The sequence below is a fragment of the Erythrolamprus reginae genome, chromosome 2, assembly GCF_031021105.1.
Source record: "Erythrolamprus reginae isolate rEryReg1 chromosome 2, rEryReg1.hap1, whole genome shotgun sequence".
Taxonomy (NCBI): domain Eukaryota; kingdom Metazoa; phylum Chordata; class Lepidosauria; order Squamata; family Dipsadidae; genus Erythrolamprus; species Erythrolamprus reginae.
In genome coordinates this window covers 223,006,859-223,031,430 of record NC_091951.1, presented here as the reverse complement: position 1 = coordinate 223,031,430, position 24,572 = coordinate 223,006,859, and the positions used below count along the sequence as shown (strand labels likewise).

Below are 24,572 nucleotides of genomic sequence, written 5' to 3'. Positions count from 1 at the left end.
CAGGAGAATTAAGGGAAACGTTTTGTTTTGCTCATGAGCAGGGGAGACTGTCTCATGGAGGGGACAGCCCCATGGAGGGGAGGTGGAAAAACTATGTTGCTAAGACATGAGTTATATTTTAGGCCAGAACCATCTACAGATTTACCCATCCCAGGAAATATATGACAGCAGAAGATACTTTGACTCAATAGTGTTAGATAAGTGGCTTCACAGTGGCACAGTGGTTGAGTGCAGTACTGCAGGCTACTTCTGCTGCCTGCCGACTGCCTGCAAACTTGGCGGATCAAATCTCACCAGGCTCAAGATTGATTCAGCCTTCCATCCTTCCGAGGTGGGTAAAATGAGGACCCAGATTGTTGGGGGAAATATGCTGATTCTGTAAACCGCTTAGAGAGGGATTTAAAACACTGGGAAGCGGTGTATAAGTGTAAGTGCTATTGCTATTCATGATAAGAAAGTAGTCATATAGACACAGAAGAGCTTTCTGTTGCAGAATACAGAAATCAGGGGTCACAAAAATGTCAGCGCTGGGTTTATGTGTCCTGCTTAAATAGACCTGGATCAACAGGTTTAGAGCAGTTCTTACCCCAGCTTTGCAATTGATATACCTGTTCTAGATAGTTTTACATAGTCTTAGCAGCAGAATTTATCACACATGACATTCTCTGCCACAAATAATTGTTCTTGACATGTTGTGATTCATTGCTAACTTGCTTTAATGTTTATTAATTACAAAAAATACATTGTTTCTGAGATTGTGTTATGGCATTATCGTACCAGATGTTCTATTTGCTGTTAAGAGTTGATAGAGGAGGTAACAATGGAAGCTGTTAATCAAACCAATAATTGTCTATTTTGCAAGGGGATGAAGGACTCTCTTATTGCAACAATAAGTGAAAAATGGGTGCCATTTTCTAAAAAAAATTGAGTAGCTGTCTTTTAGTTCCTATGTAGAGGCAGATTCTGGAGCTAGCTGCTAAAAATGTATTCACATTTACAAAATTATATAGTGTGCAATAATTTCCCCTCTTAGAGTCCCCACTGACATTAGAAAGAACCTCAAATAAACTTTTGAACCAAGAAGATGAGATAATGGGAAGAAATAACACTTCCTTTTCCTTTTCAGAAATATTTCACTTTTCCCAAAAACTTTTTCTTTGCCGACAATGGCATGGGAGAATGAGAAGAGAAATGACAGGCAAGAGGAATTATCCCCCCATCTCTCCCATTCAATAAAAGAAGCAACTATACATTCATTTGGTATCAAAGAAAAGAGGACAGAGGCAGTAAGAACAGCAGAAGGCTAATGAGAAGTATTTCCATGCATGTATGGAATCATAATTTAGTTTACTCTTCTTCAGTAGACTAATGAGAAACCTGCATGGACACCCAATCCTTCCCAACAATGCCCTTGATCCAATCCAAGTAATTGATGATTTTGGTATAAAAGCCATATCCTTTGCCACACTCAAGGCCCCAGGAAACAATGCCCGTGGCTACCCAGCGCTGAGTCTCTGGGTCACGCACGGCTAAGGCCCCTCCACTGTCACCCTGGCAGGTGTCTTTTCCTCCATAGGGGGTACCAGCACAGAACATGTTGTTTGAGAAGACCGGGTCCTTGTCAGCGATCTTCCTTCCTTTCAACCATTTCCGACACGCATCCTGGTCGCCCACTGGGATGGGGGCAAATTTCAGCCTGCTAGCAAGGATGTTTTTTTCTACCCCGAAGCCACTGGCATACCCCATCCAGCCTGTATGGTAATAGGTGGTGTTTCCTGACTCAGGGAGACAGATAGGCAGCATGTCGTGGCCAAGGGTCACTGGGTCCCTCAACTCAATGAGTGCAATGTCTCCATCAAAGTTATGCTCATCATCGGGATTGTAGTCCGGGTGAACAAAGAGTCTGAGAATTGGTTTATTGCCTGCTTTGTACAGTTCGGTCACATCTGTGTGACCCAGGAAGATTTCAGCCTTCTCCGCCACCTGCACAGGGGTCAGCTTCTCTGTGTCATTCCCTGCCCCTTTCGGATACACGACGTGGGCCGCTGTCAGGATCCAGCGATCACCCAGCAGTGCCCCGCCTGCCCGCCCTGCGATGACAGTCATGGCTTGCCATGGGAAACTGCCTCGTGGGGCATCCTTCCCACCAATAATTCTCTGGACTTCCACGATGGGGTTGTTTGGCTTTCCACACACTGTGAAGAGAGAGGGAGAATGAGAACTAAAATTATTATATATTTTTTTGAAAAATACTTTATTAGTTATTAAAAAGGGTATAAACAATACAACAGTACAACATTTACAGAGTGCGTAAAATTACATAATTATTTCTGCATATGAATCCATAAAAAGGAAAAAAGGGAAAAAGAGTGAGAAGACAGGAGGGATAACAACATACATCTATACATTCAAGACAGAACAAAGCATTGTGCTTCATACATGAGTTATTTTGGTATCAGAACTTGGTATTTACACCTGCTAAATTGCAGGCTAATTGTTTTATGCAGCATATTCATTTGTAACCGTATATATTTTTTCCTCTTATTTATTATTACACATATATATCTTATTAATTTATCCATTAATGTATCCATTTCTATGTGAATGCTTTCATATCCTCTATATTTTTCCATGGTATAATAGTGCCTTACAATGGTAATATTTCCTCTTAACAATAATTTGATTTTTCTCTCTTTAGAAACATAGAAACATAGAAGTCCGATGGCAGAAAAAGACCTCATGGTCCATCTAGTCTGCCCTTATACTATTTTCTGTATATTATCTTAGGATGGATATATGTTTATCCCAGGCATGTTTAAATTCAGTTACTGTGGATTTATCTACCACGTCTGCTGGAAGTTTATTCCAAGGATCTACTACTCTTTCAGTAAAATAATATTTTCTCATGTTGCTTTTGATCTTTCCCCCAACTTCAGATTGTGTCCCCTTGTTCTTGTGTTCACTTTCCTCCTGGACCTTATTTAACCCTTTAACATATTTATTCTTTTATTTTATTTTCTTTTATTTTCTTTTATTATTTTCTTTTCTTTTCTTTCTTTTCTTTCTTTTATTTCTTTCATTTTATTTTATTTTATTTTATTTTATTTTATTTTATTTTATTTTATTTTATTTTATTTTATTTTATTTTATTTTATTTTATTTTATTTTATTTTATTTTATTTTATTTTATTTTATTTTATTTTATTTTATTTATTTTATTTTATTTATTTTATTTTATTTTATTTTATTTTATTTTATTTTATTTTATTTTTTTATTTTATCCAGATATACCACCTGTCCCAAGTACAGTATTGTGGAATTCCTTAGTATCTTTATCCTGTAGTTCATATGTAAGCTTTGTCATTTCTGCTACTTCATATATTTTTGTTATTAAATTAAGCAGTGTTGGGACGGTTTCCTGTTTCCAGGTTTGGGCATATATGATTCTTGCCGCAGTCGTTATGTAAAGAATCAGGTGTCTGTCATTTATTGTAACTTTATGCCTAATTATTCCAAGGAGGAAGAGTTCCGGTTTTAGTGGTATTTTTTCTCCTATAATTTATAGAGCTACAATTAAACTCAGGGCTGGATCCAGAATCCCATCTCATTCTAGTAGGTCAAATAGAAATGGAGGTGGACATGATGCCTTCAGCTTCCTCTCTGACTCTTCTAGAAATAGGATTTGCTAGTCTTCTGGCACTAGCATCAGCTTTGACTACTGACAAGAGGTGAATCATATGCGGGGCCCTCAAACATGGCAACTTTAAGACTTGTGGACTTCAACTCCCAGAATTCTCCAGCCAGCATAGCTGAGAATTCTGGGAGTTGAAGTCCCCAAGTCTTAAAGTTGCCACGTTTGAAGACCTCAGCTCTGGGAAACAAGAAAATCTTTGAGAATGATTTACCTGGCAGACACATTGGGACGTCATCATGATTAACCTGATCCTTCCAGGAACCCCCAGAGGAGCAGGTGTAGATACCTAAAGGAGAAACAAAAACAAGAATAGTGGGGCCAAAGATTGAACACTCAATGTTTTTTTATTATTTATTTTTGAATTTTAAAAAAGCCTAGAATTGTTATATACTAAGTTATACATGTCAACTACGTTATTCGGATATGTGGGGTTTTTTTTATCCTTCTTATCTTTTTGTACTCCCCGTTCCCCGTTCCTTTTTCAATAAACCAATAAACTATTTTTTAAAAAAACATGGTTGTTGTATTTCTATTTTTGAATATCTTACAAGTGCAATGAGATTGAAATAATTCAATCCCTCACTCAAATAAACCAAAAAAAAAATTGCATTTATTACATTTAATGTGTTTTAATGCCAAGTACTCTAGCCCACAATGAATCCATCAAGGTTGGGCAGCTAAAATCAATTTAAATAACTAAAATAAATAAATGAATTTCCCCTCCTGGCTATAATGAATTTATTTAAAGAATTGGCATTATTGAATCAGGTGCCCAAAACACGAGCCATCAGTTATTGCTTCATTAGCCATCTTTTACGTTATGTTATTTAAAAAAAGAAATAAATACTTATTTATTAAATTTATATGCTCACCCATCTACCGAAAGAAACTCTAGATGCCATGTAAGAATAACAGTGCAATACAATTATTTTTAAAAAGACATTCAATCAATAAAGGCACTACTGAGGTCCTGCTAGAGTCATTCTCAACCTTTCTAATGCTGCGACCCCTTAATACATTTCCTCATGTTGTGGTGACCCCCAACCATAAGCCTAGCACCCATTCTCCCAACAGAACTTTAAGCTGATTGGCAGGAAGGTCATAGGCACCCCCCCACACACACTGTAAATGCCTGATTGGTCATATTGTAAAAATATGTTCTATGCGCAGAATAGAAGCTTTAGTTCCTAACACCATGGGAAATTTGTCTTTTCTCATGGTCTTAGCTGACCTCTGTGAAACGGTGGTTCGATCCCCAAAGGGGTCCTGACCACCCAAGTTGAGACCTACTGTGCTAGACCTTCATCCATATATCAGGCATCTTGTGCCAGCTCCATCAATATCCTGGCCCCAATGCTGAGGGAGAAATCCAGGTTTTTGTTTGTTTTCAAAAAGACCAACAGGGTCAAGTCTAGCCATATCTTGGTATGTATGTGTGTGTGCTGTTTGTAAGGGAGCCTCAGTGATGGCCTGCATTATTATTATTATTATTATTATTATTATTATTATTATTTATTAGATTTGTATGCCGCCCCTCTCTGAAGACTCGGGGCAGCTAACAACAATATAAAAAGACAATGTAAACAAATCTAATATTAAAAACAATTTTTAAAAACCCCATATATAAGCCTAGGGGGAAGAGAAATTTCAATTCCCCCATGCCTGACGACAGAGGTGGGTTTTAAGGAGCTTGTGAAAGGCAAGGAGGGTGGGGGCAACTCTGATATCTGGGGGGAGCTGGTTCCAGAGGATCGGGGCCACCACAGAGAAGGCTCTTCTCCTGGGTCCCGCCAAACGACATTGCTTAGTCGACGGGACCCGGAGAAGGCCAACTCTGTGGGACCTAACCGGTCGCTGGGATTCGTGCGGCAGAAGGCGGTCCCATCCCCACTTCTGCCCCCCACAACAAGCATTTGGTAAAGAAGATTCAATATACAAAAGCAAGGAAATTGCTTGGCTCTGTGGTTGGTCAAGTTTCCCGTGTAATGCTGCAGCTTGGACTGGGTTTGCATTGATCTGGCATTGCATTGGCCTCACCTTTTCCTGGGGTGTTGACCAGGCGATAATAGGGTTCGTTACAGCGGTACTTGATAGATGACTCGTAGTTGTTGTTCTTTGTCGCAGATACAAAATTAAATCCCCCATTTTTCAGAAATTTCGGTTCGCCGCAATTTACAACTGCAAGACACAAACGCATAAGATGAAGAGAAGAGAGTCCAGTAGTTCCCTCTGTGATTTTCCAGGGATCAGAAATGATCACAACCCAAGACATGAACTCTCATATAGGAAATTATTCATTTCTTTCTTGGATTGATTGATTGATTTATCTATCTATCTATCTATCTATCTATCTATCTATCTATCTATTTAGGTAGGTAGGTAGGTAGGTAGTTAGGTAGGTAGGTAGGTAGGTAGGTAGTCCAATACACAATAATACACAATGAAGGTTATAGAGGATATAGTAGAGAAGAAATATGAGGATTATGATTAATGATGTCATATCTCGAATCTTGCCCTAAGAGAACAATTTTTAGGCCTTCTGTAGTGAAAATCATCAAAACGTTGGGTGTGAGGCATAGCTGGGTCCATCACTAATTTGGTTGGTTTTTAAATGAGAAGCAAAGGAGAGGACTAGCTTTCCTCCCCTGCTATTAATTATCTGAAATGTATCTCCATATAAAGAACTGATCTTTTCATGCACAGGCAAAAAGACACTGAATCCTTAAGAAAATTCAGAGAGATGGTTCAGAAGAGAAACAGAAAGAAATAAAAGAAAGCCTTCCCGGAATTACCAGATCAAGATAATTCCGGGAAGGCATGTCAGAAAATAGAGAGCCTAAACCTCAGAGCCAAATTCCACAATTTAGGAGACTTTCCTTGTTTGCACAATTGCAGAAAAAACATCCCAGCAACCTCCCCCCTTTTTTGGCTGCCTCCTAGTGATGTTGCTTTAGTCTGACTGCTACATAAAATCACCCTTAGCCACATCTGTGCTAAAATTGCAATTATTTTGCCTTATCTCAGCATAGGTTTTGCCACGGATAGAATCTGATGGGTTTCATTAAATCATTCTGTGGGCAGCACAGTCAGGTGAGAGAATAGCTATAGAGGAACCTAATGTTTTTTTATGAACCTGTCACCTCTCCAATTTCTGAGCATTACCTTCTACAATTCTGTGTTATAATTTTTTTTAAATTTAAGAATTACAGAGACTAATTCTTTTAAATTGGGTTCCCCAGCCCCCACAATATACATTGGAGCTTGGAGACATGGATCAACTGAATAAAAGTTGACAAATGAAGGTGTTCCTGTTAGTTATGGTTTAGATCAGGGCAGAAGTAGTATCCAGCCGGTTCGGAGCTGTTTGGGCAAACTGGTAGTAGCGACCTGTGAGTAGGCCTGTCCACTCCCAGCGCTATGCCATGCTATTTAACTATGTGCAGGAGGTCACACACATGCATAGAAGCTGCGTGCACGACCGAAGCAAGCGTGTGAGCGCTGGCTGAACTGGTAGGGAACTTATGAGAATCCCACCTCTGATCATGGTTGGAGACCCCTGGTTTAGATTACAGTGTTCCCTCGCTCCTTCGTGGTTCGCCTTTCGTGGACTCGGTGCATCACAGGGGAGGGGGTTTGTGGGAGGCGGATCGCACAGAAGCTGGGCGGGCACGTCAGAATGAAGCAGGGGGCGTGGCTCCGAGGAGGAGGAGGAGCCTGTGTGGCCGCTGGCTTTTTAAAGAGCCGGCGGTGGGGTTCCACTGTGGGTGAGTGGCTGGGTGGGGGGAGGGGAGGCTTTGGCAGCCGGGATTCTAGGGCTGCCTGGAGGTTGGGAGGCTGTGGCGGAGCCAAGGGGGAAGCAGAAGGCTGATCGCACAGTTAGTGGTGGAGAGGTGCCTTCTTTCTTGCCTGAATATCTTTGGAGGAAACACAAACGGTAGGAGCCAAAGCTTGGCCCGCCTGGGACTTTGCGGATTTTCATTTATTGTGGATGGTCCTGGAACGTAACACAGAGGGATCACTGTACTTTTAAAGATGATTTAGTATGATTGTTAAATGGTGCTAAAAATCTAAGAAGAGTTTGATTATCAGCTAATATCAACTAATAATCAGGTTTCCTTCAATACACTTTTTTGCAAAATCAAAGTGAGTTTTGAAAAATGGCTAAGCTTCCCTATTTAACCATAGGTTAAAATTTGACCCTATCCATGTCTCAGCTCTATCACCCGTAAAAGAGGATGATTGCTGTTGTGATTCAGCCTGAGGCTCCTCAGGGACTGGCTGGATCTCTGCCGGATCCATGCCCAGAGGAGGAGGACAGTGACCAGGAGGGGGAGGACCAGGCAGACGGGGGAGAGGAACGTCATGAAGAGGAGGAGGGAGAGCAGCCTGAGACCCCCGGGGGGGGGCTCTCCCCAGCTAGTAGCCTGGATTCATTGGATGAAGTTGCACAGTCTATAATAGACATGAGGCAGCGACGTGCAGCTCAAAGACGTGGCCAATTAGAAAGGTATTTCCATCCCTGAATTGGCAACAGCTGGGTTTGGGTGTGGTTCTCCTCAGCAGGGTTGAAAAGGCAGGCCCGCCCTTACAGTCTTGTGGAGAGTTATCAACTAGGAGTCCTGTGACCTTGCTTCGATTCTCGGCGTCTCTGATCTTGGCTTGTGGCCTAGAAGTCTGGAAGACTTGGGGGAGACGTGGGTTTTATTATCTCCAGCATTGTTTTTGCCAGCAAGAATCTTGTTTTATTGCCTGGCCTTCGTGAAACCTCTGTGAAGCTTCATAGTGTTCCTGTCTGTAAGAACAGTTTTTGTTACCTGTGTTTGCTTTGAATTTTATAAACTGCCTTTGCTTTTTACCAGTGTGTCTGGATACTCTTTTTGGTTGGTGTTGGCGTCTGGGGGGACCCAGACAGAACAATTGCCAGACATTGTATGTGTTGGGTAACATTTGATAGCAGCAGAAGGAAACAAAGTCAGGAGAATCCAACAATCACTCTCTGAGGCACGCCCCATATACTATAAATAAGAACTCTCCCCAGGATAAGGACTGGCAATGAAGGCAAGGCAGCAAGCTTTATGCTGGCATATTTTTTGGCTTGGAATTGCTGAATAACTACACTATTTATTGCTCAGCATAGATCAGATGTACACAATGGATTATCTCGTGGACAGAGAGCAAAATGCTTCTCACTGGGCAATGATGATTCCCAGCTCTAGTCCTTTAGCAGCAGGAATCATGAAAAAGGTCACCAGAATTTTGGAAACTTAAATCTGCTCAGGTCGTATTGCAGGCAATAGGTAGGAAAGGTTAACAACTCACTTTCACATCGGGGCATTGGACGATGCCAGGTCCCATCATGTTGGCAGACAGAGGTAAAAGCTGCCAAGTGTTCTTTACCCTGTTCAAGCAGAAAACAATCAATTTCATACCTTTGTTGACGTTCCTAGTTTGCTATCATGCTTTTTTTGTCTTTTTCCATCTATAGTCAGGCTAACTGAGGTTCAAATCAGATAAGAGATGCCACTTTAAGGGGAAAAATGTGTTTGGCAATGGCAAATGGGATAGGCTGTACATGGGGTTTTCCTTTAGCCTTTCTCTTCGTTAGAATCCATGATAGAGGGTGTTGTATCCTGTAATGGCTACCTTGTAACTCTGTAAATAGTTTGTTCCTCTTTCAGCGCTGTCTAAGCCCAAGCAGGAAGTCGCTCCTGATTGGCTCAGACGCGGCCGGCTCTAGCTTTGGCGGGAACCGCAAATATATAAAAGGAGCGGTTTCTCCAGGCAGAGTCAGTCGGTACTCGCTGAATTGTCACTTTGCCTTGCTGAGCTGTCACTTATTCTCTGAGCTGAATAAAAGTACCGATTGCTCAAAACCCTGTCTCTGGGTCTACTTCACTGGCGACGAACGGACGGAAGAAACTTCGCGTGCAACATGAACAAAATCCAGATCGGCCAGGCTCCGGAACTCTTCGATCCCGAGAAATCGACATGGGACGAGTACATGGCCACCTTCGAGATCTTCCTCGAGGCGGCGGGAATGCAGGACGCCGAAGCCGATCGCAGACGGGCTATTTTCCTTAACTACTGCGGCGCAGAAATCCGTAGACTTGCCCAAACTCTCACCGAACCGGAACAAGCAAGAGCCACAGCGTGGGACGTCCTACAACAAAAACTGGCGAGCCATTTCAAGCCGACCAAACCAGCCATGGTTTTTCGGCATCAATTCCATATGATGGCTCAGAGGGAAACCGAGTCGATCAGCCAGTTTACAACGCGGCTTCGAACGGTACTTGCTCAATGCAAGTTTAAAGACCCGGAAGCTCGCCTCACCGACGCCTTGGTTTTCGGCATGAAAAGCAGCACGGTGAGAAATAAACTCCTCACCGAAGAAGAGCCGACTCTACAAACCGTGATTAAACTGGCGCAAACAGCAGAAGCAGCCGACGCAGCGGCGAGAGAATTGAAAGAGCACGGAAGGCGAGAACTCATTGCAAAAATCGACTCCGCGTCTCCCAGCGCCGTGGAAACAGACAACCTCAGCCAACAAATTTCCAGCGGAGACAACTGCCTCCTGGTGCAAGACCAGCCGAGACACCTGAGAGCTACTCACCCAGCCCCCTGCGCGGGCTGCCGGGGAAATCACCAGCGCCACCGATGCCCCTTCCGAGACGCTACGTGCCGCCGTTGCAACCGGAGAGGCCACATCGCCATCGCATGCAGAGCAACAGCGCCAGAGGAAACATTTGCCACACCGCAACACCAGCGACCTCAAAACCAGACCCCCCAATCGCGAGAAAGGAGACCATTCCGAAACGCGGGTCAAAGGAACTACTCAACCGCTAACCGCGACTACTATAGAGGTAACTCTCAATTTTCCGTGAATAACACGGCAACAAAAAAGGGGCTAAAATTGTTATATCACTGTTACTCAATAACCAACCTTGCTCAATGGAGCTGGATACGGGCTCTAGATATACCATCATGCCCTGGGAAAAATTTAAACTGTATATGCCTAATGTATCTAAGGCTGACCTAAATCAAACCTCTTTGGTGATTAGAGACTTTCAGGGGGGTGTAATCTCGGTCTTGGGAACAGCAAATGTACCTATCGCATTCAAGAATGTTAAATGTACCCTTCCCATGCTTATTGTAACAGGGGCCAAGCACTCTCTTCTGGGTTTAGCATGGATGGAACCACTGGGGATCGAGATTTCGGGTGTGTGTAATGTAAACTGTTATGATATGCCTAATTTTGTGAAAGAGTTCCCTGAAGTGTTCAGCCCCACACTGGGATTGTATAAGGGGCCCCCTATATCTTTCTCTATTGACCCCAAGGTCCCACCGATCAGACTAAAACCTCGCAGGGTCCCCCTGCCGCTCCTCCCCAAACTAGATATACAGCTGGACAAACTCATTAGCCAAGGTATTTTGGTCCCTGTGGAACAGGGGCCATGGGAAACTCCCATAGTTACCCCTCTGAAGCCAGATGGCTCTTTAAGAGTTTGCGCTGATTACAAATCGACCCTGAACAAGGCACTCCAACACCACCCCTACCCCATCCCGGTTGTGCAACAACTGCTACACTCCCTGGGGGAGGGAAAAAGGTTCGCAAAGATCGACCTGGCGCAAGCTTACCAGCAACTTCCGGTCGATGAACAAACAGCAAACGCTCAAACAATTGTAACGCACAGGGGGGCTTTCAAATGCACGAGGTTACAGTTTGGGGTAAGCATAGCCCCAGGAATATTCCAGAGCATTATGGAACGCCTATTGTCAGGGGTAAATGGGGCCATTCCATACTTTGATGACATCTTAATTGCAGGGGAAAACCAGGAACAAGTAAACAAAAGAATAAGGGAAGTACTTAAGAGGTTACAGGACAAAGGTTTAAGAATCAAGCCTGATAAATGTGTCTGGGGAACCAACAGTATAGAATTCCTAGGATATAAAATAGATAAGGAAGGTATCCACCCCACAACAGAGAAGCTGAGAGCAATTAGAGAAGCCCCAGAGCCACGAGATAAGAATGAGTTGCAGGCATTTTTGGGCCTCCTTAATTTTTATTCCGTTTTTTTAAAGCAGAAGGCAACAGTAGCAGAGCCTCTCCATCGTTTACTCCAGAAGGAAGCCCGCTGGACATGGGGGAAAACTGAACGTGAAGCTTTTTCTCAAATAAAAAATTTATTAACTTCTAATAGTGTAGTAGTCCAATATAGTGCTTCACTACCCATTAGGCTCACGTGCGACGCTTCGCCGTACGGCATAGGAGGAGTCCTAGCTCACGTTCTACCTAATAAGACAGAGGCCCCAATAGCATTTTTTTCAAGAACCATGACCAGCACAGAGAGGAATTATAGCCAGTTAGACAAGGAGGCTCTAGCATTAGTGGCAGGGGTAAAGAAGTTTCACAATTACATTTTTGGAAGAAGCTTTGAGCTAGTCACTGACCACAAACCCCTACTAGGCCTGCTAGCCCCCAACAAGCCCACTCCACCTTTTATGTCTCCAAGACTAATCAGATGGGCTCTTTTCCTCTCAGGGTATCAGTATGAGCTCACACACAAGGGGGGGAAGGAAATCAATCATGCAGACGGTCTCAGCAGATGCCCCATAACAGACTTAGTGGAAGACCCTGTTCCTTCCATAGATGTGTTAATGATAGAACTCGATGAAAACCCACTAACCACAGCAAAAGAGGTAGCTGCACACACGCAGCAAGATCAAATCCTTAAACAAGTGGTGAACTGTGTTCTAAAGGGATGGCAAAATGATGTTGTGAAACCTGAATTGTGTGATTTTAAAAACAAAAGGCTTGAGTTATCATATGTAAAAGGTTGTTTGCTGTGGGGGGATAGAGTGATCATCCCCAAAAGCCTAAGGGGAAAGGTACTCAAAATGTTACATGTGGGTCATCCTGGGATTGTCAGGATGAAGAGCCTGGCAAGGGGGCATTTATGGTGGCCAGGGCTGGATGCTGATATTGAAAGTTGGGTTTCAAAGTGTGATCCGTGCCAAGAGTCACGGCCCAGTCCCCCCAAAACAACTCCGGCTGAGTGGGAACAGCCTGCTGGTCCTTGGTCTAGAATCCACATTGATTTTGCTGGCCCAGTGGGGTCTCAGTATTTTTTAATAGTGGTTGATGCCTTCTCCAAATGGTTGGAAATAATAGCAATGAACAACATAACCACAAGTGCCACTATCAAGGTATTGAGCAGACTGTTTGCATCCCATGGTTGCCCAGATCTCTTAGTGTCTGACAATGGGCCACAGCTAACAGCCAGGCAATTCGAATTGTTCCTAGATGGCCTAGGGGTCAGGCATGCCCTCATCTCGCCTTATTCGCCCTGGGCTAACGGATTGGCAGAACGTTACGTACGGGTGGCAAAGGAGGCATTGCGCAGGTCAGGCCCTGGGGATGTGCAACAGAACTTGGACCAATTCTTACTCACCCAACACATTACCCCTAACTCGCACACACATGTAAGCCCTGCAGAGTTATTGATGGGAAGGAAGTTGAGGTCACCACTAGACAGGTTAAACCCAAGGTTCTGTGTTAATGACAACCAAATGTGTACAAAACCTGAAAGAGAAATGTATTTGGGACAAAATGTATATGTAAAAAGTTTTGATGGAAATGTAAACTGGATGAAGGGAATTATTGTTAAGCAAAATGCACCTAACACCTATGTTGTTAAACTAGAGGATGGTCGTTTGTGGAAACGACACATAGACCACATTCGGAAGCGAACAGAAAATCAATTGCCACAAACCGCTGACATGGACTCTCCCCCTTCAACAGACTTTAGTACATTGCCCGAAATAAGAGACATGCAAAGAGACTTATCGGGCCAGGGGGAACCATCCAGCGACGCCGAACCATCCTCGTCCTCCGAAGCCTTCGTTGGGCCCGCCAAGCCAAGTCCGCCACACCGGGAGAACAGCGGCGAGCCATCCTCCACAGTCAGTGGCGAAGGAGAAATTGAACTGCGCAGGTCAGCGCGAGCTCCTCAGAGGCCCCACCGATTGGACGACTTTGTCACATGGCTTTCTTGATGGATGTGTCCAACTATGAGGGGAGGGGTGTTGTATCCTGTAATGGCTACCTTGTAACTCTGTAAATAGTTTGTTCCTCTTTCAGCGCTGTCTGAGCCCAAGCAGGAAGTCGCTCCTGATTGGCTCAGACGCGGCCGGCTCTAGCTTTGGCGGGAACCGCAAATATATAAAAGGAGCGGTTTCTCCAGGCAGAGTCAGTCGGTACTCGCTGAATTGTCACTTTGCCTTGCTGAGCTGTCACTTATTCTCTGAGCTGAATAAAAGTACCGATTGCTCAAAACCCTGTCTCTGGGTCTACTTCAGAGAGGAAGAAAAACTTAATCTTCTGAAAAATGTAAGATCGATTCCTCACCCGGAGTACTGATGCTATTCTGGGATTGAAAACATTGCCAAAACCAAAGCAACACATCTTCATAGCAATTCCATATTTATACCAGTTGGAGATTTCTTTTTAATTAAAATCTGGGGCTCGGGGTAACAAATGTAATACTACAAACAAAGAAGCAAGGGGACGCTTACAAGTCTTCTCTAGTATAATATATGACTGTTTAGAGTTATTCAGTAGTGGGAAAACATGAGAAAAGCTTGCAAGTGTAGGTTTGGTGCTAGTAGAATTGAGTTCTGACCTTGAAAGCAGCTTCTAGAGCTGAGTTCCAAATTAATGTTTTCTTTCTCTCTCAACCCCCCCCCCCCAAACACACTTTCGGTTTCTCCAATTTCTTCTCTGTGCTTTAGTAACTATTCAAAAATTGCCAACTATTCAAAAATTGCGCAATTGACAACTCTCTGTCTTTAATCAAAAATTCAAGCATAGTTTGACTTTTTTTTGTATGGGGAAGATACCTATTTTTTTCCATGCCTTGGTACATATCTTAGTTACTTCCACAAACAAGAGTAGAAGATGTAGAAAGAAAGGAAAGCTTTTAGAAGAAGCAAAAAAGGAGACTACTTAGATCAAAGTCATGGCAAGAAAAAAAAGCTTAGAAGAGACATAATAAAGCACTCAGATGAGTAAGGCGTACCTCCATCAAGTTGTAGCCAGTTTTGCAGTTGACAATGAAGTAGTCTTGATATTGATACAGAGGCTGTGGGTCCTTGATGATGGTAAAGGCATCTTTTACCACAGGCTGTGGGCAACGGATTCCTATTGCAGATGAGAAAGAAATGAAAGGAGCAGCAACAGCAAAGTCATTACCTTTTAACTTAAAAGTATTGGATAGGAATAATTACTTTCTATACTGTACGAAATCTTCCACCCGCGACTGTATCCTGATTCGTCTGTGAGAAAAATGACATCCACTGAAGAACTATTGGTTTCAATCACCCCTGGAGGTGTTCTGCCACAGAATTCACCAATCTGTTTCATGCCAGCATGGATCTAGTAAGAAATTGAGGTTTCAGGAATAAACATTCCATCAGTAGCAAGAAAATGTTACATAAAATGGGAGAGAAACTTTCTTGGGAAATTTGGCTAAAAGCTTCAATCTTGTCATGATCAAAAGCTCGTTGGAATGAGAAAGCTTTCCAAAATTTGACTTGCACCAAATTCAGTGTGGTTTTTCTATATGGTTATTAGAATTTCATTTTTATACTTGTTTTGAATATTTATATTAAAATAAACCAACCCACCAACCCACCAATCAAAAGATCCATAGGTATGAATTTAATTTCTTTCTACTACAAATAAGATGGAAGTTATGGCAAAGACATTTAAATTTTGTTGAAATGTTTCTCTTTTTGCTTGTTTTGATGGATTTTCCATCAAATTCATCCTATTTGCAGTAGAAGTTAACTTAAAGATATAAATGGAAGAAAGTGACTTTTTGGACAATATTCTGGCTATTTCCATAGATCTTTCTTAGGAAAACTTCAAACATTTTAATTCCACAATGAGAACCTAGTACTTGAAGCAGTGATCCTTGAAACTTCCCTATTCCTGAACTGTCAAGGTTGAACCAAGTACTGAATGGCAACACCAGTTAGGAATGATGTATCAATCTGTAGTACCTTAAGCTGGTCATAAGGGCAGTGGACTTGTTGGTGGTCATCAATTTCAAAGGGTTGCAAGAACTTGAGGATAATGGTCATCCCCTTCTCTACCCGTATGCTGTAGTTGCACTGCAAGTTAGGTGGATAGGCCCCAGGGTATCCAGGGCTTGACAAATACCCAAATGTTTCTGTGAACAGCTCATTGCTGCAATCCACTGCAGAGAAAAAAACAGTTTCGTTGGGGAAAAAATTCGTATCAACTCATTTGCAGAGCAGCAGGTGGCCTATTTCTGGGACCTATTTCTCCTTGCAAACTGGGAACATCACCTTGATGGGCCTTGCAGACAAGGGTTGTCCGCCCCTTGAAGTAAGGCTAGGTGAGAAATCAGAAACCCCAGGGATTACAGGAACGCTGGTCTACTATTGTAAGGTGTAATAGTAGACCCTTAAAGCCATTCAGAGATTTCCTCTGCTGCTTCTCATACCCAAAAAGGGAATCAAGGCAGGTTTGTTCTGAATTTCATTTTCATATTTTCTCCTCTCCTTTCCTAGAACTAAATTGTCCCTTCTCTGCTAATGACAGAGTCTGCAAACTTCCTCAATGTTATCTTTTTTTTAAAAAAATAATTTTTTTTTATTGGTTTTGCACATAAAGTTACATAAAGTTACATAAAACAAACATAAAACAGTGCACAGTGCATGTGCCCATCACCCGACTGACAATCCCACCACCACCACCACCAATTGCGGAGGGTTCAACATTTTTCAGCTAAAAAAACATTTGACACATACAGAATATAGTTGTCGGCTATAAATAAAAAATTAACTGCCTTGTAATGGTCCTGGGTTGGACCTAGAGGCATTTTCAGGCTGGTCTTTCTGTCCTTGTGCTAAGGCGAACACTGCGAGACCTAAGCTGCCTTCCTTCTATAAATACTGGTGGCTGGGTGTGGTTTGATGGCTCAGCAATTGCCTGCTGTGTAGAAACTTCCTGGTGAGTCAGTGGGGTAACATCTGGGATCGTTGATGTAGCTGAGGTATGCTGATTAGTTAATGGTTGTTGATTAGGCGTGATATCCTGGGTAGTTGGAGCTTGCAGGCTACTTGATTGTTTTGCAATATGTGTTCTGAGTCTAGTTTCTGTTTTTATGGCTGGGTTACGTTTGAGGGCTGGTTTCCAGATGTCTGGTAGGCGGGAGGTATCATCCCGCTTGTTCATATTTTGGGGATGTTTTTCTATCTCGATGGCTTCCATTATTATTCTTTTGCTGTAGTGTTCTGTTTTGGAAATTAATTTAGTACTGTCAAAATCAATTTCATGTCCTGTAGTTTTGAAGTGTTGGAAAAGGGAGGAGGTTTTTTCTTTTTTCTTTAATGCATTCTTATGTTCTGCAACACGTGCATTTACTCTCCTGTTAGTTTGTCCAATATATGTGGCTGGGCAGATTTTACACGGTATTTGATAAACTCCCTGGTTTTCTAGCTGGATATTGTCTTTCGGGTTTCTTAGGATGTTGGCTACGAAAACGTATACAGTGATCCTTCGAGTTTCGCATCCTCAAGCATCGCGAAAGGGCTATATCGCGAGTTTTCAACCCGGAAGTAAACTCCACCATCTGCGCATGCGTGCCCTTCCACGCATGCGTAGATGGTGGAGTTTCCCCGCCGGGCAGAGGCTTCCCTGGGTCTTCCCCCTCTTGCCCCGGTAAGACCCCAGCGGCGGCGCGAGCAACGGCGTGGGCTGGCGGGCGGCACGCGCGCGGGAAACCCCAGCTCCGCTTCCCAGCTGGGAAGCGGAGCCGGCAACAGCGTGGGCGGGCGGGCAGCGCGCGCGAGCTTGGGGACACCCCACCTTCGCTTCCCAGCTGGGAAGCGGAGCTAGGGTGTCCCCACCACGCGCGCGTTGCTGGGGAAAGCGCGCGCGCTTGGGGACACCCCACCTCTGCTTCCCAGCTGGGAAGCGGAGCTAGGGTGTCCCCACCACGCGCGCGTTGCTGGGGAAAGCGCGCGCGCTTGGGGACACCCCACCTCCGCTTCCCAGCTGGGAAGCGGAGCTAGGGTGTCCCCACCGCGCGCGTGTTGCTGGGGAAAGCACGCGCGCTTGGGGACACCCCAGCTCCGCTTCCCAGCTGGGAAGCGGAGCTGGGGTGTCCCCAAGCGCGCGCGCACCCCAGGCGCGAGCAACGGGGTGGGCGGGCGAAGGGCGGGCGGCAGTGGAAGTAAAAACACCATCTGCGCATGCGCAGATGGTGTTTTTACTTCCGCACCGCTACTTCGCTAAAAATCGATCATCGCGTGGGGTCCTGGAATATATATATATACTACTCAGCATATAACCTTTCACCTTAATGTTATCTTGCATTCTTCCACATTGGTATTCTTCTGGGCATAATCTCCCTGTTCTCTCCGGTATTCTGCTTTCTCGGGTGATCGCGTGGTCTTACCTTTGCAAGAATGCCCATCACTCTGGAGTTGGTAGCCAGGCTGGCAAGAGCAGAAGTAGCCCCCTATATAGTTGTGACAGAAATGCTGGCACTGAGGACCATCTTCGATGTCATTTCTGGGGGCACACTCATCTAGATCTAGAGGATGAGATGAAAGCAGAGAAAAAGAATAGTTTTATTATTTTTGCACTCCAAGGTCGAGTCATTCTTTTGCCCTTGAGCAGAAAAACATTCTCAAGGCAGCTGTTTCCAGGGCAGTTTCTGCCCATTACAAAAGGAAATCCTATTCCTCCTGCTTATGATATATTATGGTACATCTGCCTCCTCGTGTGTGCTGCACCACAGCTGGAGATTAATGGTTCCTGAAATTCCTTATTCCTTCACCAGCAAATACATTTTAGATTAACTGCACTGTTGAGGGTCTGCCGTTCTTCACTTAGCTCGTTTGAATTGCAAATCTTTATCTGCTGTGACAGAATTGAGGTGTGAAATAACAATTTAAGCAATACAAGTAAAATCTCCTGTGGCCCAAAACCTCCCCGTTCCTCAAGACATGAGGAAATCCACTGGATCCACTTGGCAAGCGGTTTGCATTTGCGATAGTTGCAGCTTCCTGCAATCACACACATGATTTCCAGCCAGTTTCCCACAAGCTAAATTAGCAGGGAAGGGTTGGGGGTGGAGGGGAGTTGCAAATCATGATCATGGGATGTCTTGCTTAATGACTGTGCTGTTTCACTTAACGGCTGTGGCAAAAAGGTCATAAAATCAAGGGTGGTCACATGATGCCTCTATTTGATGGCTACTTAAGGGACCGCCTCCTGCCGCATGAATCCCAGCGACCGGTTAGGTCCCACAGGGTCAGCCTTCTCCAGATCCCATCAACTGGACAATGTCACTTGGCGGGACCTAGGGGAAGAGCCTTCTCTGTGGGAGCCCCGGCCCTCTGGAATCAGTTCCCCCCGGAGATTCGTGTTGCCCCCACCCTCTCCGCCTTCCGTAAGAGCTTAAAGACTCACTTATGCTGCCAAGCTTGGGGTCATTAGATTCTACCCCCTGACCAATGAATATATAGTAAGCTTGCTGAATGGGATGTGTGCATGTTAATAGGCTTTTTCGTTTGTTTTTTAAATGTAACTCTTAATTTTAACTTATTTTTATCTCGATGTATACTGTTTTTTATATGTTGTGAGATGCCTCGAATCTTCGGAGAGGGGTGGCATATAAATGTAATTAATAATAATAATAATAATAATAATAATAATAATTAACGATGGTGCCACTAAACAGTTACTTTTCCACTGAGGAGATTGAGGAGCTTCTGCTTGATCTTGCCACACTACTTGCCCTATTGGGTTCTCCCATCTCTCCTGAATGAAGCTGCTTTACAGGCAAGCCATCCAGGGTTCTCTGATGGGATGACACATTTAACCAAGTAAAGGCTTAGGTTAGGATCAGGCTAAAGGCAAGAATGTGCCGAACTGGTGCCTGTAGTGTTAGAGCTAATAAGCTGAATCATGATAAAGAGGTGCTGTTTGGCGTATGTGGTCCTCATATACTCCAATATATATTTCTCATTTGTCACTGGGGCCTCAGGTACCCACGGTGCCTTGACATGTTTCTCATCCATTCAGGTTCATCAATTTCTACTATTTCTGGAAAGGGACATCCTAAGTGCTAGTAAACTTTTCTCTGGGGTATTTACGTAATGTTATATGTTGAGCTGCCTTTGAATATAATTGCTGCAAGGTATAGATGCCAGAATTTCCCCCTGTATGTCCATACGCCAGGTCATCCATCCTGTATATAAAGGCAGCATTTGCATGGTAATATCACTGTGTATGTGTTATCTGTTATCACAACAGATACAAACTTAATGTAAACTCGACTGCAGGAAATATGACTTTGGTAACCGAATAGTTGATGCATGGAACTCAATACCAGACTCTGTAGTATCATCACCTAACCCCCAAAACTTTACCCTTAGACCAGTGTTTCCCAACCTTGGCAACTTGAAGATATCTGGACTTCAATTCCCAGAATTCCCCAGCCAGCGAATGCTGGCTGGGGAATTCTGGGAGTTGAAGTCCAAATATCTTCAAGTTGCCAAGGTTGGGAAACAGTGCCTTAGAGTTAGACTATCCACTGCTGATATCACCTCATTCCTAAGAGGTCAGTAAGGGGGGTGCATAAGTGCACCAGAGTGCCTTCCGTCCCCTGTCCTAATGTTTCTTTTTTACTGGTATCATGTATATGAATATTATTATATCCTTGTATGCCAGCAATATGTACTTGACAAAAATAAATAAATAAATGTAATCACAGTTTGCTGCAGATGCCTCTGGCTATATTTACATATATCACTACAATGACATAAAAACAGAAGCTTGGAAACTGTATTTCCCAACCTCATTTATATAGAGCTAATTAAAATAGAGTATTTTTAAATAGTGTGAAATGCTTCTCCCCAGATTTTTCCCCATCTGGGCTGAATTGCTATTTATGTGCTACGCTCTTGACTGAGTTACCTATTCTCTGTTAACTGTTCATGCTTATGTCCTCCTCTGTTCCTTTCCTTCCACCCTAAATGTTTTTCATCAGCAAGCCTTGACAGGTCTTGAAAGGTGAAGCTAGGTCGTGTATGGATTCTATACTCACCCACAGCTTCATAATAAGCTAAGAATCCCTTATAGGAAACCACAATGCCGTTCTCCTCATTAGAGAAGTCAGACTGGAACAGGAGCCGCATACGATTGTTGGTAGACAAAAGCTCCTTGTTACTTGGGTGGTTGCCTTTGGCAGAGTCCACCTGACCACAGAACCGGCCTAAGTCCTTCTTGTTTGCTGTGATCTGCCAGAATCCAAGGAGAGAAAAGAAGGAAGCATTAGAAACCAAAACGGCCACGTTCCATAGTACAGTGGTACGTCTACTTACGAACTTTTCTAAATAAGATCCGGGTGTTCAAGATTTTTTTGCCTCTTCACAAAAAACATTTTCCACTTACAAACCCAAGCCTCCGAAAATGTAACCGGAAAAGGCAGGGAGAAGCCTCCATGGGGCCTCTCTAGGAATCTCCTGGGAGGAAACAGGCCAGAAAAAGTGGGGAAAGGCCTCTGTGGGGCCTCTCTAGGAATCTCCTGGGAAGAAACAGGGCTGGAAAAGGCAGGGAGAAGCCTCTGTGGGGCCTCTCTAGGAATCTCCTGGGAGGAAACGAGGCCTCCACCCTCCCTGTGGTTTCCCCAATCGCACGCACTATTTGCTTTTACATTGATTCCTATGGGAAAAATTGCTTCTTCTTACAAACTTTTCTACTTAAGAACCTGGTCCCAGAATGAATTAAGTTCATAAGTAGAGGTATTACTGTATCTTCAATTAACTTGACATATATATGGGGAGTTAACTAGTATCCTTTAAAAACAGTCCATGCAGAGAGCATCTTGCCAATTTGCATGGAAACAAGGGGAATTTAGAAATCAAATTGAGATGCACAAAGTTGGCATGTTATAGAAGAAGAAGGAAGGAAATCAATATTCCCTCTAGTAAGCATTTTTTTTTGCAACTAAATCTGAGCACAAATGCAAAAAAAAGTGTGAGGAGAATAATAATGATGACAAGAAGGAACTTGTGATGCACAGACCAGTGAATACAATAATATTTTGTCCTTTACGGGCAGCAATACTTGGACCTCAGAGACCCTGATTCCCATCACCAGAACCCGGCCCCTCTTCACATACGGTACCTTGACAAAGTCATACTGGCAGTTCTCAGATGGCTCCAGGTCAAACAGCCGGAAACTTAGCTTCACTCTGTAACCCTTTGGCACTGAAATGTCCCAGGTACTGATGTTGTTATTGGGGTATGTTTTGGGATAATTTGGGGAAGTGATCTCCCCATAAAACTTTTTGGTTGGCTTGGAACTGATTGCAGAAACTAAGAAAGCGACCTGAAGCAGGAGGGCAATGGGAGACCTGTCAACACAACACAAAACAGGCATGAATGAGAAGACAGAGCCAAAAACCAGAGCCAACAAGGCATCTGAAGTGGACAACCCCTCCAAACACAGGCACATGCATTGAAAATTGAATTGGGCAATAGTCACCTTTAAAGAAAATGCATCTTTTTCTTTTGAAACGTCTTCTCAGCGTTGCATAAGTAGGAGTTACAGATTACAAACCTTTTAGTAGAGAAGCTTAGATTTCTAGAGAGGTGCACACTGTATGCGCAGCCTATCTAGTCTATAATGGTACAATGGTGTTAACAGAATCACCATGTGTTTATAGATAGATAGATAGATAGATAGATAGATAGATAGATAGATAGATGGATGGATGGATGGATGGATGGATGGATGGATGGATGGATGGATGGATGGATGGATGGATGGATAGAGAGATAGAGAGATAGAGAGATAGAGAGATAGAGAGATAGAGAGATAGAGAGATAGAGAGATAGAGAGATAGAGAGATAGAGAGATAGAGAGATAGAGAGATAGAGAGATAGAGAGATAGAGAGATAGAGAGATAGAGAGATAGAGAGATAGAGAGATAGAGAGATAGAGAGATAGAGAGATAGATAGTGCTGTACTAATTGTAAATATCCAAATGATCAATATAGAGCAGCAAATAATTTCAGAAAATTATATATTTGATGCAGTGATTGTTTGAAATTTTTTAATTCAGATCCTATCCTTGTACCAATGGACCTTGAGTGGAAAGGTGGCATTCTCTCCTCCTGTGTTAGAAGAGATCCAGAATGGGATTCAGCAGGTTCTGACTAGTTCTAGACCCTAGAACCGGTAGCGTAAATTTTGAGTAGTTTGGAATACCACCTCTGACTGACCCCAGCCCCATCTATTCTCGGCCTTCCAAGTCCCAGCTGATCGGGAGGAAATGGGGATTTTGCAGTAACCTTCCCTTGCCACGCCCACCAAACCCCGCCCACTAAGCCACGCCCCCAGAACCGGTAGTAAACAATTTTGAATCCCACCATTGATACAGTTCCCTTGTTGATCCAAAAGGTGAAAAAACTATTTAACATATAACAAGACAGGATATGGAAGCCATGAAAACTAGCATCCTTCAGAATTGCTAGAATTAGCAAGAGTGTCAGGAACATTGTTGTCTCTGTTGCAAATTCTATGTAGACTAAACTCTCTGCAAGGCTCCTAGAGATAGCAAGGAAAGGAGAATGGAAGCAATAGCCCTTGAGTGGCTTTCAGTTTTTATTTCATTCCCTGTGAAGTAGTTGCCACTCTGATTTGTTTGCTCTTGCGCTGCAATCACTCTTCGGACCCAAAGATCACCGAATGCACCGCGAAATGGCTGCGAAGGAATCCAAAGAGGAATTGCTAACTCTAATCCCAAATCCCTGTCTCTTGTCTACTTTGGCACTCCCTGACTTTTCAGCTGAAGGTGAGCTGAGAGTCTTGAAGCTGAATGAAGAAAAGTGCAATTGCCAACCCTGTCTGCATGAGGGGCTACAGGACTAAGGCAAGAACAAGGCACTGTAGCAACACCTTAGGGCTGCCTCATATTCTTCTAAGGTTAAACCCAGCCCTGCAGTTCCTTCTCAGGCAGACCACAGGCATTCCGTATCCTTGGATATGTTTTAATATAGATACTGTAGAAGAGGAAACCCCTGCGTTCGTTTTAACAAGCAGGTACCTATGCCACCTCCCTTTTCCCACGCAAACAACACTCACATGTCCGAAGCTGGACTTAAGCTCTCTTTTCTCCCTCCAGTTCTTGTGGTCTGTTCATGGGAGTTTCAAACAGATTTCAATAAATTCTTAACCCTGTTAGCTGTGATTCACTGAGATTGGGGTAGAACATGCTGAGTGGGAGGGAAGAGAGTTAGCTGGTACTTTCCAATCAATTAGGTAATAGTTACAGCTTTTCTAAATTGTGTTCTGCTGCCATCTGCTGTCTACACACACACACACACACACACACACACACACACACACTGAAAGAGAGAGACAGTTTTTAATATAAATGTGTCCACTTAGAGATAGAAGGAGATACATCCATAGGTGGGGAGTTGGACACATAGAATGATGGAGATATTGTTATTGTCCCACAGAGTTGCCCTTCTCCGGGTCCCGTCGACTAAACAATGTCGTTTGGCGGGACCCAGGAGAAGAGCCTTCTCTGTGGCGGCCCCGACCCTCTGGAACCAGCTCCCCCCGGAGATCAGAACTGCTCCCACTCTCCTTGCCTTTTGTAAATTTCTTAAGACCCATCTCTGCCGTCAGGCATGGGGAAACTGAGACATCTCCCCGGGCCTATACAGTTTATACATGGTATGTGTGTGTTTATGCTTGCTTTTAATAATGGGGTTTTTAGTGTTTTTTAAATTATTAGATTTGTTCTTACATTGTCTTTGTTATTGT

At 43.5% G+C, this 24,572-nt stretch overlaps 1 protein-coding gene across 1 annotated transcript; it reads right to left on the bottom strand.

Moving 5' to 3' along the window:
* Window positions 1-698: 698 nt before the first annotated feature.
* C1R (complement C1r) lies at window positions 699-24,020 on the bottom strand. Its single transcript, XM_070741998.1, has 11 exons — window positions 23,883-24,020; window positions 21,921-22,149; window positions 20,839-21,031; window positions 18,181-18,318; window positions 15,755-15,951; window positions 14,978-15,125; window positions 14,770-14,891; window positions 9,014-9,092; window positions 5,732-5,872; window positions 3,906-3,980; window positions 699-2,195 (listed from the first exon to the last, which is right to left on the bottom strand). Coding segments are annotated over exons 1-11 (2,154 nt in total). The 5' UTR covers window positions 23,885-24,020; the 3' UTR covers window positions 699-1,365.
* Between the last annotated feature and the right edge of the window lie 552 nt (window positions 24,021-24,572).